The following is a 16,220-nucleotide window of genomic DNA, read 5'->3' as shown; positions in this document are numbered from 1 at the left end:
CAGAGAAAAAAAAAAGAACTTTGCCTCTGCAAACCATGTCAAAATGAAGTTATTCATCAATCTGGCTGCTCGCGGTGTGTATAAGCAATAACTTCACCTTACATTAAACCCGTCCGCAGAGAACAACCCGCATTGAATTAGTTATACCTGAAAGATTTCAATAACTGTGTTGCACTGTCATATTTGTGACAAAGGAGAATGGAGATTGTGAGAGATGAAAAAGCAAAGTAATCCAGTTAAACTATGTTATAAACAAGGTTAAGTATTACTGCAAGCTGTCAGAAAAGGGTATTATTTTATTATAGTGGTTATATAGGCTATATCCCCCCCCAAAAAAAATCACGTTTGACTGACTTTGGTCTGAGATAAAACACAACAAAAGGACTTTGATTCTTTCTTCAGAGAAACGATAGAGTTATATATTGTATTTGTTTATCGTGCTTTAAGGCCTGTCAAGAACCTTACCAGAAGACAGAGAACCAAACAGACGTTTGTTGTACTTCACCTGGATGGAACTATTCTGCTGCAACCTCTCATTTTATCATGGAAATAAAACCAAAAGTCCTTCTTACCTTGGAAAGAAGCAGCAGTCATTTAATCACACTAAGTTGTGGAGGTTGTAAGAAAAGTCTCGAGGCAAGGCTTTGTCGTTAGTGTCTCACAGATATGTCACCGGAGTGCATCTCCTGCCATTCAGTCACAGACACAAAGAGGTAACAGGCAGCTTGACTGACACCACAGTTACCAGACTTGCCCTGTTTTTTTGCTCATTTTACAGCTTTGCTCTGATAACAAGGTTACACTGGAAGGGGCCCAGGATCTAACATGCAGATATTGATGTCATTGTGCTGAGGCTGTTTGAAGTCCTATCAGTCCTGACAGCAGTGGCATTGAATATTGCTGTTTATTAAGAATGGGGCAAAACAGGAGACAAGTTGAAAGGTAGTTCTGACAGAAATTCAGAGCACACAAGTAGTTTGCTTTTTATGGTAAGATTTAATGCAGATTTTAATATATCAGACTGGTTAGGCTAATGTAGCTTGATGCAGACTTGAACACTCACATGTTAGCATGTTATCTCTCTCCTTCCAAATCTGTCAATTCCCAATTCTTTCAATAATGTTCGCAAACTATGAGCTATGATAGATTTTAACTATGAACTGTGATAGATTTTAACTATGAACTATGATAGATTTTATAGAACAATTCCTAATGGATCATCTCAATCCTGTAAGGTCTCTGAAAGACCTTACCTTATCTGAACACATAGATCAGTTCCTGTCATGATTGATCATTTTTCATCATCATCTTCTGCTCCTTCCTCTTGTAGTGTACCCGTAGAGTCGTTTTTGGCCATCATTTTCTTGCACTATACAGAGTACATTTCCACTGGAGTCTGTTTTCAGAAAATGCGACCTCCCTTATCAATACGATGCTGATGACACCCCGCACATTCCCCTTTTATTGATATTGATTGATTTTAAGCACCAGTTTACATTCCCAATCTTGCCAATCCCTATATCCAGAATCCATGAGATCTTCTGATCAGTTGCTCCTCACCTTTCCATGGTTCCAGTTAGATTCCAAAGGGAACCTCATTCCCCATAGCCTCACACAGACTGTGTAACACTTTACAACTTCACTGTCAGCTCTTTCCCAAATATTATCACTTTTAATCCCATCTTTAAACATGAACCTATTCATATTATTTACAATTTCTATAAAAACACACCTGGGTCAACATTTTGTTTTGTTAATAAATGTGTTAGAGTTAATTTGGAGTCGTTTTTCTGGCCTCAAATGTTAAGTCCAATATCCACTCTCTTCACCAACTCCTGAAAGAAATATTGGCCCTGTTGTTTGGTGCTCAGCAGGTTGTATACAGTGGGTTTATCAAAGCCTTCTTAATGCCAAAATAGTAAAGCTGCAGGCCCTAAAACCACAACAAAGATCCAAGGGGAACTACAGAGTTGGTGATGATTATCTGTGGCTTTGTCACTATGACCCTTCTTACCCCTTGTATTTACATGTGTCTTTGGCAATCGGATCATAAATTGACACGTCTAAATACATGGGTAAATGACAACCAAGACAGATTGTGATTTGATCCTTGCCGAGGTTGTCTAGGATGCATTTGATCACATGACTTTTGTAGTGGTAACAATAATGCGTCCCAACAAGGACATAACTGAAAAATAGGTCATAAGAGTACTTTTTCCAATCTCCAGTTGTTTATCAAGACATGTAAGCCGGCTGAACATTTTGTAAATCCTATAGAGATATACATTTCAACAAATACTAAATTGCAGGCAAACTAGGCAAGGGAAGTGCATTGCTGCCTCCCACCTGTTAAATACAGCAACTCATTTGGTCGACTCAAAGTGGTCACTGGAGACAAATGTGGAGACGCATTCTGATGCCAGGTTTAAACTGAGGCACTCCGAGTTCAAAATAAAAAACAGAAACTAAACAAATTTGAATTCACATTTAACCAGTTTATGGACATTTTTGCAATCTCTCAATCAAATGATACGATGACTGTATACCACAATAGTGACTACCCTATGCTGAACCTCCAGTCAGGTCAAAAACAAATCAAACAGGTCATCAATGCCGCAGTCAGTGAGATCATACATCATAAGATCAACGGTTTAAAAACACAACAAAAAAGAGCTAATAACTAAAATAAAATAAATGACAAGTGAATTTGAATACAGTGAACTTTAAAATGCCCAGAGGATTATGCATTCAGGAGGATTATAGATAATGTCAAAAGAATAAATCTAATACCCTTAAAACATAAAAAAGGGAAAATAAATGAAATAAAACTAATTATATTTTCATTCATGGTGACATATGCAAAATTACACCTTAAGTAAATTCCAGGATCAGTTCTCTTTTAATGGGGATTTTAAACAAATGAATTCAAGCTCATTGACATCAACACCTATAATGTTAATCTATCTGGGATGGAAAGGGTTACAATAACCCTGAACTTTAGTTTTGCAAGCGTCTGAATCTCATCTGTCTGTGTTTTTTTTGCAAACCCCCTAAAAAGTGATATCCCGTCCCTGTGACATCATCTGCAGCCTACTGGTTCACCATCATTACAAGCACAGAACCTAACATGTGAGTACAACAAAAGCATTCCCACATACATCGACGTCGTCCCTGTTTTGTCTTCAATACACTTCTTACTCATATGTATGCACAGGAGTCAACTGGACAATAGCAGAACATCACATTATCAATCACTTGTGCTTTAGGTATATTCTCATCACTGGAAATTTCTGTCCCAGGCAGACTTAAAAAATGTCCCTTGACAATGCATCTACTGACAACAGAGCACAATAATCACTTCTGCCGTCTTGAGATCAGCGTCTGCTGTTTACCTCACGGCAAACCAGGTTAAAAGCACACATACATAACACCTGAAAAAAAGCTTCATAGCAGCTACGCGGGACATTCGCCTTCATTCAAGTTGACTCCACTCGTCGTTCATGAAATAGCCTCTTTGTGGGCTGGACGTGTGCCAGCTTTGTAGCTGTAAATGTAAAAATAAAAAGTGGCCTCATCCTAATCCATTACTACTGCGTTGAATCAACACAAGATTCAACGTAAGGCATGCTTTTCATTTGTGTTACCACACATTGATAACTTAACCTTAACAATATAAAAATACGTGGTGTTTAATAAATAAAACAAATGCTGCTTCACCGGCGGTGAATAAAGTATTCAGATTCTTTACTTTACTTTAAGGTACAGTCTGCGATTCTAACTCAATAGACTTTTTGTCAAACTCAGCAAATATCTCTTCACATGCCGGTACCTATGTGTTCTGTGTGAGCTGAAGGATGGGTTTGTTTGAGTGTTGAGCTCTTTCTCCAGAATCAGACCTCTAAAGGGGCTTTCGCAGACTTCCGAGCATATCTATTGCCTCCACACAGCTATCAACATGGCTGAGCCGGCGGCTAGCAGCTAACTTTGCTAACAGCAGGATGAGTGCTAACAACAGTGCTGACAGAGCTGACAGTGTGAGGGGGAACCGGAGGGTGGGTGCTACACTTCCGAGTCGACGCTGTGTTTCATGACGGCGTTATCAGCTGTAACCGCCGTATACTTTACTTTAGCTACTTTTCAGATGACAGTTTTTCATCCCCTTCCTGTACAGTGAAAACCATGTATGTCTAGATGTGTTGAGGTTGAATGTTTGCGATAAACTGAAGGATGAAGTGTTCATTTATGTGTTGAGAACCTACTTTAAAAAGTCTCTTGGATCAGCTGCATCAGCATCGTCACAAAGCTAAAAACAGGCTGCATTTCTTTTTAGAGATACGTGGTTCTCACAGGACAGCAAAGCTACAAACATATGATCATCTTATAGAATATGATGCATTGATGTAGATTAAACTGGCCAACATGATATAAAGGAGTTCCAATGCAACATACACATTAATTTAATGCACCAGTAGGCCTACTATTCATCATATTTTACTGATCAATCAATACTTTAAGTAGAACTTTAAGTGCATTATGCCGATAATATACACTTTTACTCGAGTAAGGTTTTGAATGCAGGACTTTTACTTAAAGGTTCTCTTTACAATATTCAGAGCATTAATATACAGCAGCAATGTAAAGATGTAGTAGAGCAATGTCTACCTGAGCAGAGAATGAAGTGTCTCTCCCTCTGTGTGTGTTGATATCAAAGCTTCTCCTTCCTTTGTGACATAGCTGACTGGCCGCGTGCCTTTTAGTGCATGTTAGTGCATGTGAGCGTGCCCCACTGGTTAGCCCTCTGAGCTGTAGAAGATGATAATTATTATGTTGCAGAAAATGGAAATAGTCAAGTAAAAAACAAACACCCCCAAGTTGTATTTAGGTACAGTACTTGAGTAAATGTACTTAGTTACATTCCGCCACTGCAAGTCACTGTTGAGACTTTTAATATCATTCACATATGAGCGAAAAAAAACACGTTTAAGTCAAAAATCTAAAGCTCTGGTGTGTTTTTACTTAACAGGATAACACTTGCAAAGACACTGGCTGGTCCTTTAAGTAGCTCTCTCCACTCTTATTCATTGACGGTGAACTTTTTTTTGACTGTATGCATTTTCAGTGGTATTTGAGAGATATTTTAAAGAGGATTATAATCTATTGATAGGTACCATTTTCCAGTTGAGGGTCAATGAGAAAAGAAAAGAAAAACTCATGACTTATGTTGAACTTATGTTGGATCCAAATAAAAAGCCTCAATTGCATAAAAGCCCACTGGGAGCCCACAAGGGACCTTGAGAACCACTGTGGCAGCCTGAGATCAAACATGTTTTTACTTTTGCACATTTGTCAACTCGATAACTCTCCATCAGCGTGTATCATGCTAGTTGCAATTTAAAAACAAGACTGTAAAAGCCCAAAATATCATCAGGAGGATTACAATATTTTATTTTACAAATACAATTTAGTTCCCCAATTAGCTGAGAAGTCAGTCCAGTGCCATGCTGCTAACCTGAGAGTTACAATGACGTCATCGGCACGTCATCTGCACTCTTCAATTTGTCACTGTAGCGAACGAAGCGACACGCTGACCAACACGTTTGTTCTGAATGACTCTTCTCGGTTCAGGTTTTCAGTAGCCTACTGTGATGTGAATATGCCGTGAAGCTGCTATGACGCCGCAATTAGGTGTTTGAAAAATGCCATCTGATGCCGTGTATGCCTTTTAAAAAAAACAACAGTGCAGGAATATCTGTACACATTTGTACATTTTCTACACACACTACCATAGGATGGAAATCAAAATGTGGATGCACTATGCTGTAGGACTTTGCCTGAGAAATCATGGTGTACTATTTTTACTCTGAACTGTTTGTCATGTAGGATCTGTTACTCTGTTTTGCATACAACTGTAAAAATACAGTAAAATTCAACAATCACGTTGCTTTTTTTCTGGTTTTTTTTGTTGTTTACTTAAAAAAAGCTTAATGGTATTGTACAGATATTGAACAGGACATGACACAATAATAATAATCTGAGTGTACACTTCAATATTGGGCAATAAACAGTCAACTATCAACAGTTATATGTATTTTTCTTCTTTTTTCCTTTTTCACATACAAAAAGGTTTTTTTTTGGGGGGGGGCTTAGGGGGTCACAAACTCAGTAGTTCTACCATCATCAAATTAGTGCATGATTTGAATTTTCCCTTGCTCGGATTGACGCCTCTCTCTCTTGGCGAGCCAACAGAGAACAGACTCTGATGCAAAGCCAGAAAGAAAAAGAAAGAAAACTAAGGGTGAGCCACTGGCACTCTTACATTTCCATTCTCCTCATATAGGACTAATAGTCTGTTCTTGCTGCTCAACGCTGAGGGAAGCTTGAAGGTCGTCACATTTCACATCAGAACTTCAGCAGGTAGAGTGAGGTCACGGTCAGCAGGAGGCAGACGGAGGCACGGGGCAACACGGCGGCCCCGTTCACATCGTGCATCGCACCAGGACCTGAAGGAGAAGGACACAATCCAGCCTTAGCGCTTCATAAATCAGTGCCTGAACCACAGCTCTGCTTGTATGAACTGCGATTGACTGGAATTCAAATCTTCACGTGGATGTGTCAGCCAAGTAAGAGCTTTGCATCAGTGCAGCCATTGCCATGGAAACTAGTGACATAACATACAGCGGGTGACCTTCATGTCAGGATTGCTTTGTTCTGTATGTGTGCAGCTGCTTTAGCATGCCAAGAACAAGACACCAAAAAGTAGTCCGCTTGAAAATAATAAATGAACATAATTAACACTTTCGCTCACCTCAGTGTGTTACTGTTATACCCATATGTTCTTACCATAAAGGATTATGCTGGCGTTAGTGATTCCCATGTTGTTCACGGCAACACAAGTGTAGTTTCCGTAGTCTTCCTCTGAGACGTTGAAAAAGACGAGCATCGACTGTCTACCTTGATTCTCTATCTTAACTCCGTTTAGTCCGTTGAAGAGCCTGTAAGAAAGAGGGGAGCGGCATTCAATGCTTCTGCCAGTGAGCAGTGAAGAAAAGGAACTGCAACAGTGCTTCGCTTGAGTCCTTTGAGGGGGGTGTGCTCAGGCCTTTTGTGAAATCTCTAGTAGACGTACTTAAAATGTCGATTTATGTGAAATTAGAAATACCTTTTGCACCTGTAGGCTGTAATATACTTACATGTTTCACAATAGAGCTAAATGTTTGAATGCAGCTCTCTGCCTTACGGATGAGACTGTACATGCATTGTGTTCCCTCTGTTTCACTCCTTGCATTTCCTGTTTCATTGCCCTATTTCACGTGTGCAGATACCAGTCATTTATTTTATCAGCGACCTCAATCTTTTTGTTCTTGAGGACAGATGTTGCCTTTTGGGGACTGACGAGCGATGCTGCTGTCACTGTCAGGGACCATTTAACAGTGTAACATAGCCTGCGTTTGCATCAGCTTACCAGCTCTGGGGCTGCTCATAAACATCTTTCCAGTCTCCAGCCTTCAGTTGGAAAATTATGTTATGCTATAATATCCTCTAAACCTCCGAGCCCCACACCATACTGACGTTACAATGCACAAATAATAATAGTTGCCTTTGGTGTCCGTGCCTGCTGTGCAAATGATTTGACTGAGTTTGGAAAAAAAACTGAAAATGATACATTTTCATAATGTGATTATTGGGATATAATGGCCATTGAGAAAACAAAAATGCAGGGCATGAATAAGTATCTCATTACATCAAAAGCACTTATTTTAATCAAAATATATGTAAAACTCTATCACTCATCAACAAAGATGATGCAGTCTAGGTTATTTCAGATAAACTAAGTCCACACCCTACAGCACAAAGTGTGTCTCTGTGTTTCTGTAATACTGACTTCAAACAATTCCAAGCCTTTAGAAATCACAGAGCTCAGAGGAGAAACTTGCCTGCGGTCTTCTTTGTACCACTCAAAATCTGCCCTGGGAACAGCGGAGGCTTCGCATTGCAGGATTCCTTTTTGTCCAACCGGAGCACCCGTATTCCTCGCATTAGAAATAAAGGGTGGATCTACAAAACAAAGAGAAACACATTTTTACAATGAGAGAACATAACTTCATTGGTTTGTGTTTTGGCTCCTTATTATTTCATTCAATTTCTTGCAACCGTGGCTAAGTGGAGAGAAGGGCCGTCCTTCAATCAGAGGATCGGCGGTTCGATCCCCGGCTGCGACTCTGCTTGTTGCATGTCGATGTGTCCTTGAGCAAGACACTTAACCCCAAAAATTGCTCCTGTAGCTGTGCCTATGGTGTGATAGAATCTGAATTGTAAGTTGCTTTGGATAAAAGCATCTGCTAAATGACTGTAATGTAATGTTAAAAGTGAACTGACAAGGGGCGGCCAGAATACAGGAAGTGAGTTTGTTACATTATTTGGGATGGCAACTTGATGAACTACACATCTTCTGAAGCCGTGTTAACCACTTCATAATCCCAGAATATCTGTAACAATAGTTGCTTATTTGTAGCAGGAGTGCATGTGAGACAAAACAGTACATTTAAAATAAAATAAAATGGAATGGTCTTCATTAGACGGTATATCTGTCCTGATCATTACATCCATCATGTTTCCACCGTTACTGTGCTAGTTTTGGTCCTTACAGTTGACGGTGACTTGAACCATCCTGACATCAGGGTTTGAAATGTCATTAGAAGCAATGCATTCATAGGATCCTGACTGCTCCTTGGTGATGTCTGTCAGCACCAGGTGTTCCCCCTCCGTCACAAACTTATGAGTGCCTGTGGAGAAGCAAAGAAACAGAGGAAGGAATGCATTAGTGGGTGGGTCCTAGTATCGGCAGATAAGTGTACCTGTATTGTATTAAATTCAATAATAATACCTGGACCTTCAGTGCTGCCCTGCAGCTGAAACACCACCTAATAACCTCATGATGGTGCCACAGCTACGGTTATTTGTTTCTAGGGGTGTAACAATACACGTATTCGTATTAAATCGTTGGGTACGAGGCGTACGAACCGAACAATACATCTGAATAATATTAGTGCATTTGGAAAATGCAGAAGCTTAAATTGTGGGAAATATAATGTTTTCGGTGGACTGCGCTCACGTAACAGACAACGGGCTGTGACCTCTGAACCCAGAACAAAAGAAAAACACAACAAAAGACAGCTGAGGCCCCACACTTCTAGGAGGCTAGGCTAAACTAGCTTAACAAACAATAACTCCATGCATGACGGTATGCTTCGTAATTAACGGACAATGCATATAGTCCAAATCTATATAATTAACACAATGACAACAAACTCACAAGAACCAGTCACATATATTCATATGACAACAGAGCAACAAATCAATCCAGCAACACTGCAGCGGAACACGCATTCTGCTACACACTCGAGGGCCATTCAGATATTAGATGTAAAAGAACGCAGTTGACTTACCAAATGCTGATCACTTAAAGACAAACTCCATCCTCCTTTCTTTGTTAACAAAGAGTTCAATCCCACGGTTAAATCCCAACTCACAAATCCATTTCTCCTTCTTCAGCCATTGAGTGTTAAAAAAACAAAGCTAGGTAAAAAAATAAAAATCTACACCAGCAAAATGCAAAAAAATTCATAATTTCTTCCATATCTTACAATTTGAACTCTTACTACTCCGACTAAGCCTTTTCTGGCTACTTTAAGTTTCGTTTCGATAGTCACGTGCTCGCCCACTGACCAATCACAGCACACGCTGCACCTCACTGAAGACCTGCACCTGCAAACTGAGCTGCACGTAGTGCTGACGTACTTGTAGGCCAGCTAGCAGGCTCTGACATGTCAAAGAATGTCAAACTAAAGATCTGATTGGTTGAACACTATGACAATCAACAATATCGTCCCCATTCACTTAAACTGCAAAGGGATGCACTTGTGAGTCTGCAGGCCTCTGCCTCTGTTCTTACCTAGAGACACAGAGGTGAAATCTGATTGGATAAAAGCTCTACTTAAAACAAGCTGCACTGGAAGCAGAGCAACTGAGGAAGACAGTAGCTGTGCAATGAGAAAATAAGATAATGGGGAAAATATTTTTATAAATTATAATACATGTAGTGTATTTAAGAACAAATATTAAATTGTAAAATAGCTATAACTTTGTGATTCTGTTTAGGCCAACAGAGAAGGCCCTGACAGCCCACCACTGATTAAATTACAGCATTCTCTAATTGACACAAGGTATAAAAATGATTTGTGACATACTGTACGTAGAGCATGGCTCTAGCTCTGGCAGTGTCAGCCAACTGGTTGGTCAACCACATTGGTCCTGATAGAAATATCTCACTATTGGATGGATTGGTATAGCATTTGGTACAGACATGCATGGTCCCCAGAGGGGATACTTTTGATTTCACAAAAACTGTTAGATGTCTTCTTTTTACATGACAATATGCAAACTAGTTACAATCTTGTTATCATGCGTGTAAAATATCTATATTTACAAAGAAAAATCAAATCAAACCAACAGACCGCTGTTGCAGTCTGTGTCTGAATTAGGTTGTTTGCTCCGTTTCCAAATGTCTCCAGAGGGCAGACGGCTCGGGGCATGCACTCATTACACAAAAAAAATAAACTAATTGCATCAAAACAAGCCCACTTGAGTAACAGCACAAATTACCCCTGACACCAGTGATGTTAAAAGCATGTTCTGGTGGAAGGGGGACCTTAAACTATTGCTGCGTGGGTGGGGAAATGGATAGGGGCACTAATACCAATCAGTAGAAATGTCAATCCAGCAATATCTCAACATTAGCATAATACCATTATGTTTTCCAAATCCTCCGCTGCAGACCCTGCTGCAGCTGGCTGGGGATTCACTGGAAATGTTGTGGGCAAGGTGTAATCAACGTGTTGCATGAAACCAGGGAAACTGCTAGCACAGGTAATTGAACATTCTCACCATGGATAACTACATTAGGCAGACTGTGGGTGACAACATGCGGGTGAGTTAATGGTTGGTGCTGTGAGACTGCTTTAATGATGGCCATGGGTGGAAGCAAGTTTACTGTCCTATTTATAATCAAATTACTTTTTAGATTGCATGTATTGCAATTATTGTTTCTTTAGTAGACTATGCCTCAAAAACCTACAAATAGAATTCTCTCTAAGTTGATGGAATAATAAGTAGTTAATGTTGTCTTAAATTCAGACTATTAAACTATTTTGTGGATTCATCATATTTAGATATTTTGGAATCTGTCCAGCCAAAAACCAACAGATGCTTCAAAAAGTAAAGTGATAACATTTCAATATTCTTTCCAGTATTCCATCTTGCTTAAGCAGCTTGGTTTAAAGTGTTTATCTTCTGATATTGTCATCAAAGAATTGTCTTTTTAATCGATATTAAAGTGAATGGTGTGCCGAAAGCCTGAGATTCTGCTAGTTTCTGTCACAACAAATGAAGGCAAGAACAAGTGGGGCGACTGTGGCTCACTGGGTTAAGAGGGTTGTCTGGGAACTGGAAGGTCAACGGTCCGATTCTCCACTGGGACGTGTCATGTGTTGAAGTGTACCTGAGCAATACACTGAACTGGGAGCCTGTCATTGGCAGCCCGCTGCTCCCTATTTACAGGGATGGGTCAAATGCAGAGACAAATTTCCCCCTTAAAGGAATCAATATAGTATAAAAAAAAAAGTGTGTGTGTTTTTAACAACTTTCTGATTCACACTCAACCCACTGCTGACACTAGATGTGTGTGTGTGTGTGTGTGTGTGTGTGTGTGTGCTCATTATGACATTGTTAACAGTAATGTGTCTGCATATTCACACAAGAATTTCAGAACAGAGCAGGAGTAAACAGAGTCCAATCAAAACACTATTGATTCCTGTTGAGAACAGCCAGAATACACAGCAGAGTTGACAAAATGTGGACATTTACAAAAGAAAGTATAAGATAATGACCAGACATGGTTACAATCCAAGTATCACAACATAAATGTCAATCGAAATTACCCAGATGAATGAATATGAAGAAGTCATAATCATCACATATTACTCTGGATGAATGAATATAAAAACAATCACCATCATCATCAACACCCACATCAGTGGTCTGCAGCGATGGTCATAATTCCAGAGCAACATCAGTGTCAGTACAGCATGACTGGATGACTAATAAGAGAGCCATTAAAGTACCGGCTGGCAGCCGGCACAAATGAGCGTCTAAAAGCACTCGGCGGAGCACCTCAGCAATATCAGCCATTAGCTTAAGGAGCTCTGCTGCTTCGACGCCACTATGTGCAGCCTTTGTAGAAAGATTACTTGCAGGCCAATTACAAGCCTTGCAATAGAAAAGTCCAATGATTGCAGAAAAAAACAGCTTGGGACCATGACAGGAAACAAGCCACAGGTTCTCCTTAGAACTGGTTGTAAAGAAAAGTCTATTACAGACGATAAAGAGTCATTTGTAGAAAAAGGTCAAAAAGGTGACCTTAAAGAGACAAAAGCTGGCATGCACCAATTTTAACTTCACAGAGGAAGTAAAGTTCAGGCATTTCATTTTAGTTATTAATAGGATTTGCTTAAATGTACAGTGTATAGCATTTAAGGGGATTCATTGGCAGAAATGGAATATCATAGTAATTACTATGTTTTCTTTATAAGAACCGTTGTGTTTTTGTTTGATTAGAATGAGCAGTTTGTATCTACATACAGAGCGGGTCCTCTTCATGGAGCCACAAGTGTTTCTACAGTAGCCTGGAAGGGTCAAACCAAACACTGGCTCACATTAATGTTCTTGTGTCGGCCACTGTAGTTCTCTTACACTGGGTGTTTGAGAAGACACGGAAATATTAGCCCCCCTTCAGTAAAAATGCAGTAAAAGCTAAGGTCTCACAAACATATACTATTTCTTTGTCACTTACCTGTATCATTCTGTCATTAGGTCTTTTAGTGGGATGTGTGGTTATTTTATTTCTGCTAAGCCCAACATTGTCAGCAGAGGGCGCTCTATGCATTTTACTGAGCATCAGTAGCTAACGTAAGTAGAGCAGAAAAAAGCCGTCAGTAGTGACAGAGAGCGCTTCTGACCTGACTTGTATTTTCATATATATACAGGAGGAGAACACGGGAGACTACACGGGAGAAGTTTCAGCTGGTTGCAATCTGCAACCTCACCGCTAGATGCCACAAAATTCCTCACTCCAAACATTTAAATGTAGCCTTCATTAGATGAGGCATGTGGCCCATGTTTGGCTTCTAAGCTAGTACAAATGGTGAAGTGACTATTGCTATATGATTCCATCCTACAGGAACTGAGCCTCAGCCACATGTTACAACCAGGGGCCTGTTTCACCACATTTCCAACATACAAGCTGTGATTTTCAAATTGCAATTATTTTTGAAAATCTGGCCCTAGGTCTGACACACTTGCTCCTACATAATTCAAATCTACTGAACTGAATTCTGGGTTTCATATGTTCTCAACATGCCTGAGAGAGTTTCCTCTTGGTGATCAGGTTTCCTCCTACAATCCAAAGACATTTCGTTCAGTTAAAAGTCCACTGGTGAGAATTCTGATAAATTAGTACACAATTCTGTTTTAACTATTTCTTTTCTTAAAGAACTGTGGTCAAGATTTACTAAGTAAATGTAACACATCGCTAATAAACAGTGGGATTTGTCTGAGATCATCAAGAAATTAAGCCAATACATGGTGATCTTCATTTACTTTGACCGCACTGTGAAAAATGCTCATGAAATGAAACAAATATTTAGGCTTAACTGTATTATTAATCACAGTGAAACAAACTTTATGGAAAATGACATTCCACAGACAAGGCACACAATTAAACACAAGCTACCACAGCAGTTAGTGCTGGGACTGACCATTGTTCTTAGGGCCCATTATTGCGAAACCCCAATAGTCCGAAAAATGTCTCCACCAGAAACCCTCCACCACACAAATGAGGGGAAACTTCCCTATGTCGTGTCTCTTGGCTGCAGGAGTCAGGCATAATGTTGGTTTAATGTTGACAGACAGTCACATATCTTTAATTAATGTCAGGCCATGTATTATTACAGTATAGTATACTATCATACCATCCACTTCCTCTTGATGGGATGGTGTAGCCATGAAAACAGTATGTGGTTTGAATGTTTCACTCAGTACATATACATCATATAGAGTAGCTGACAATGAAGAGCTGGGACAATTTGAGACACATTTAATATGAGATACACAGAGTCTTTGCTGTTATTTATTGAACGTCTAGGTCACCAAGTGAGGGTCAAATCAGGGTTTATGCTGTTACAAATATCTAGCTTGGTAATAGCTGGAAGACAAAGAGCCTCCAGCTGTGAGGTACAACTTTAGAGACTACTGCTGTATATCACTTCATCGAACTGATCAAACCCCACAGTAGCACGTTTGCATGTGGAGTTCTATCTATCCAGAGGGCAAAGACAGAAGAGAACAACCTGTGATTACCGTTAACGTTCCTGTGTTATTACACCGGTCTCTTCTTTCACACTTGTTAGGCTCTTTTGTTTCAGGTGGATGCAAAGGTGTGATGGCAATTGCCATCTTTGATTAAGGGAGTTGGATCAGTTATTGGGCTTAAAAGCAAACAACAGCAACAAAACAAAGGTCTCTCCTTATGGCAAGCAGTTATTTTAATGAGCAAAAAAGATAACAGAATAATTACTTTGAGAAATTACTTCAAAATAGGAGTGAAAATGTTCAGTCCGTTTCACTTACATACAGTATTCAGCCAGGAACATACATGTCGCAGCTTAAAATGGCATACCACCAGATGTACAGTAAGGAGGAGTCACTGTAAATTCTAAATCATTACCTTTAAAACTTTCTTCCAGTGCTCCGTTCTTCATGGGGAGGTAAAGCTTTAACAAGCTGTGGCCGGTAAAGGAGCTACCTCTCACCACAGTCCATTAATCACACTGTGTTATTGTCAGCATCAACATGCAGCAGCAGCATCCTCAAACACAGGAAGAAATAAAACAAATACATTTAAAGGGCCATTCCTGCATACTGTAACTGTCCACCTATTTGAGTGCAAGAAGCAGAGCTGAATACAAAAACGTATATGTGGTCGGGGCCTTTTCATAGAGCATGGATGTGGGACAGGAGGTCACTTGCCCGAAAAAGACAGTGGAGACCACTTGATGTGAAGCAGTGTGTCTGTGCTGACAGCAGCCAGCAGGTAATTCTAGAGCTCCATGCTTCCTAAACCGTTTCAGAGCCCTGTGGTCATTCGCTAAGCTGAATTCTGTACCCAGCACACACGCTACTTGAAACAGTCTATGGTCCATTTGATGGCTGGACACTCCAGCTGCCCCGTCGAGCACGCCGTCTCCCTCAGGACCGGTTTCCTGCTGACACCGGCTACTGGCCTTTTTCTCTTCTCCCTCACCTTTGCCGACACGTCCCACCAATACCTCTGCCTGAGGCATCGGTCTGGGTGTTGAAGGGTACACTAAAGTTTAGTTGCATCTGCCATCATCTTTATCTTTTTTTGATGACCTTCTTGGGCCACCTTCACACTCCTTCCCGCCCCCCGGGAGTTAAAACACTGCTACAATATGGAGGCCAGTGTGGCCATATCCTGTGGCACTGTTTGGTCTCAAAGGACGCCGGCAATCCTCTTACAGCCCCTCTCCTCCTGCACCTGCACAGCACTTTCCCAAGATTACACACTAGTTATGTTGCTTTTTCCCCCCTGTCTTTCCATACTTTGCTACGATGGCAGTTTTTGAAGCGTTTCTCGTACCGAATGTAGAGATAAAGCTTAAGAATGGTAATCACTGTCACAGATGTGACGGTGTCGGGAGAAACAGGCTTTTCAGAGCACCATACTTACAAAAAAAGACGTCTAACATGCTCAAGACCTTTGGTCAGCAAAAAAACTGTTCAAAAATAGCCTTATAACAACTTAAAAATAACTTAAATGGAAACCTTTATCTCCAAGGATATGAAAACTCCCCTTCTTTGCCACTGGCAGAGCCACATACTAATTGGCAGCATGGATGTAGAACAGAAGCTTTTGTGGAGACGGTGGAAGGGATGGGTCCAGGAGGAGGCACAATGAAAGGCAAGATGGCTGTAGTCATACAGATTTTTTATACAGAAGCCTGTACTGGAAACCATTGTTGCTCTTGTTTCTGAGTAGCCTCTCTCCTCTCCCTTAGTCGTATCCTCTCCCTTAGTCCTCTCCTCTG

General features: G+C 40.3%; 1 protein-coding gene across 2 annotated transcripts in view; it reads right to left on the bottom strand.

Moving 5' to 3' along the window:
- Window positions 1-976: 976 nt before the first annotated feature.
- Window positions 977-16,220, bottom strand: part of opcml (opioid binding protein/cell adhesion molecule-like) — a 313,601-nt gene continuing 298,357 nt past the window's right edge. For both annotated transcript variants that reach the window (XM_031871631.1, XM_031871630.1), the window contains 4 exons: window positions 8,646-8,783; window positions 7,935-8,055; window positions 6,841-6,992; window positions 977-6,500 (listed from right to left, as the gene is read on the bottom strand). In XM_031871631.1, coding sequence (XP_031727491.1) covers window positions 6,400-6,500; window positions 6,841-6,992; window positions 7,935-8,055; window positions 8,646-8,783 — 512 coding nt within the window. In that variant the 3' untranslated portion in view covers window positions 977-6,399. The remainder of the gene's footprint in view (window positions 6,501-6,840; window positions 6,993-7,934; window positions 8,056-8,645; window positions 8,784-16,220) is intronic.

The sequence above is a fragment of the Anarrhichthys ocellatus genome, unplaced genomic scaffold (genome assembly GCF_004355925.1).
Source record: "Anarrhichthys ocellatus isolate YVR2014 unplaced genomic scaffold, GSC_Weel_1.0 scaffold59, whole genome shotgun sequence".
Taxonomy (NCBI): Eukaryota; Metazoa; Chordata; class Actinopteri; order Perciformes; family Anarhichadidae; genus Anarrhichthys; species Anarrhichthys ocellatus.
Note: the sequence above shows the minus strand (reverse complement) of the source record. Positions and strands in the feature narration are given on the sequence as shown.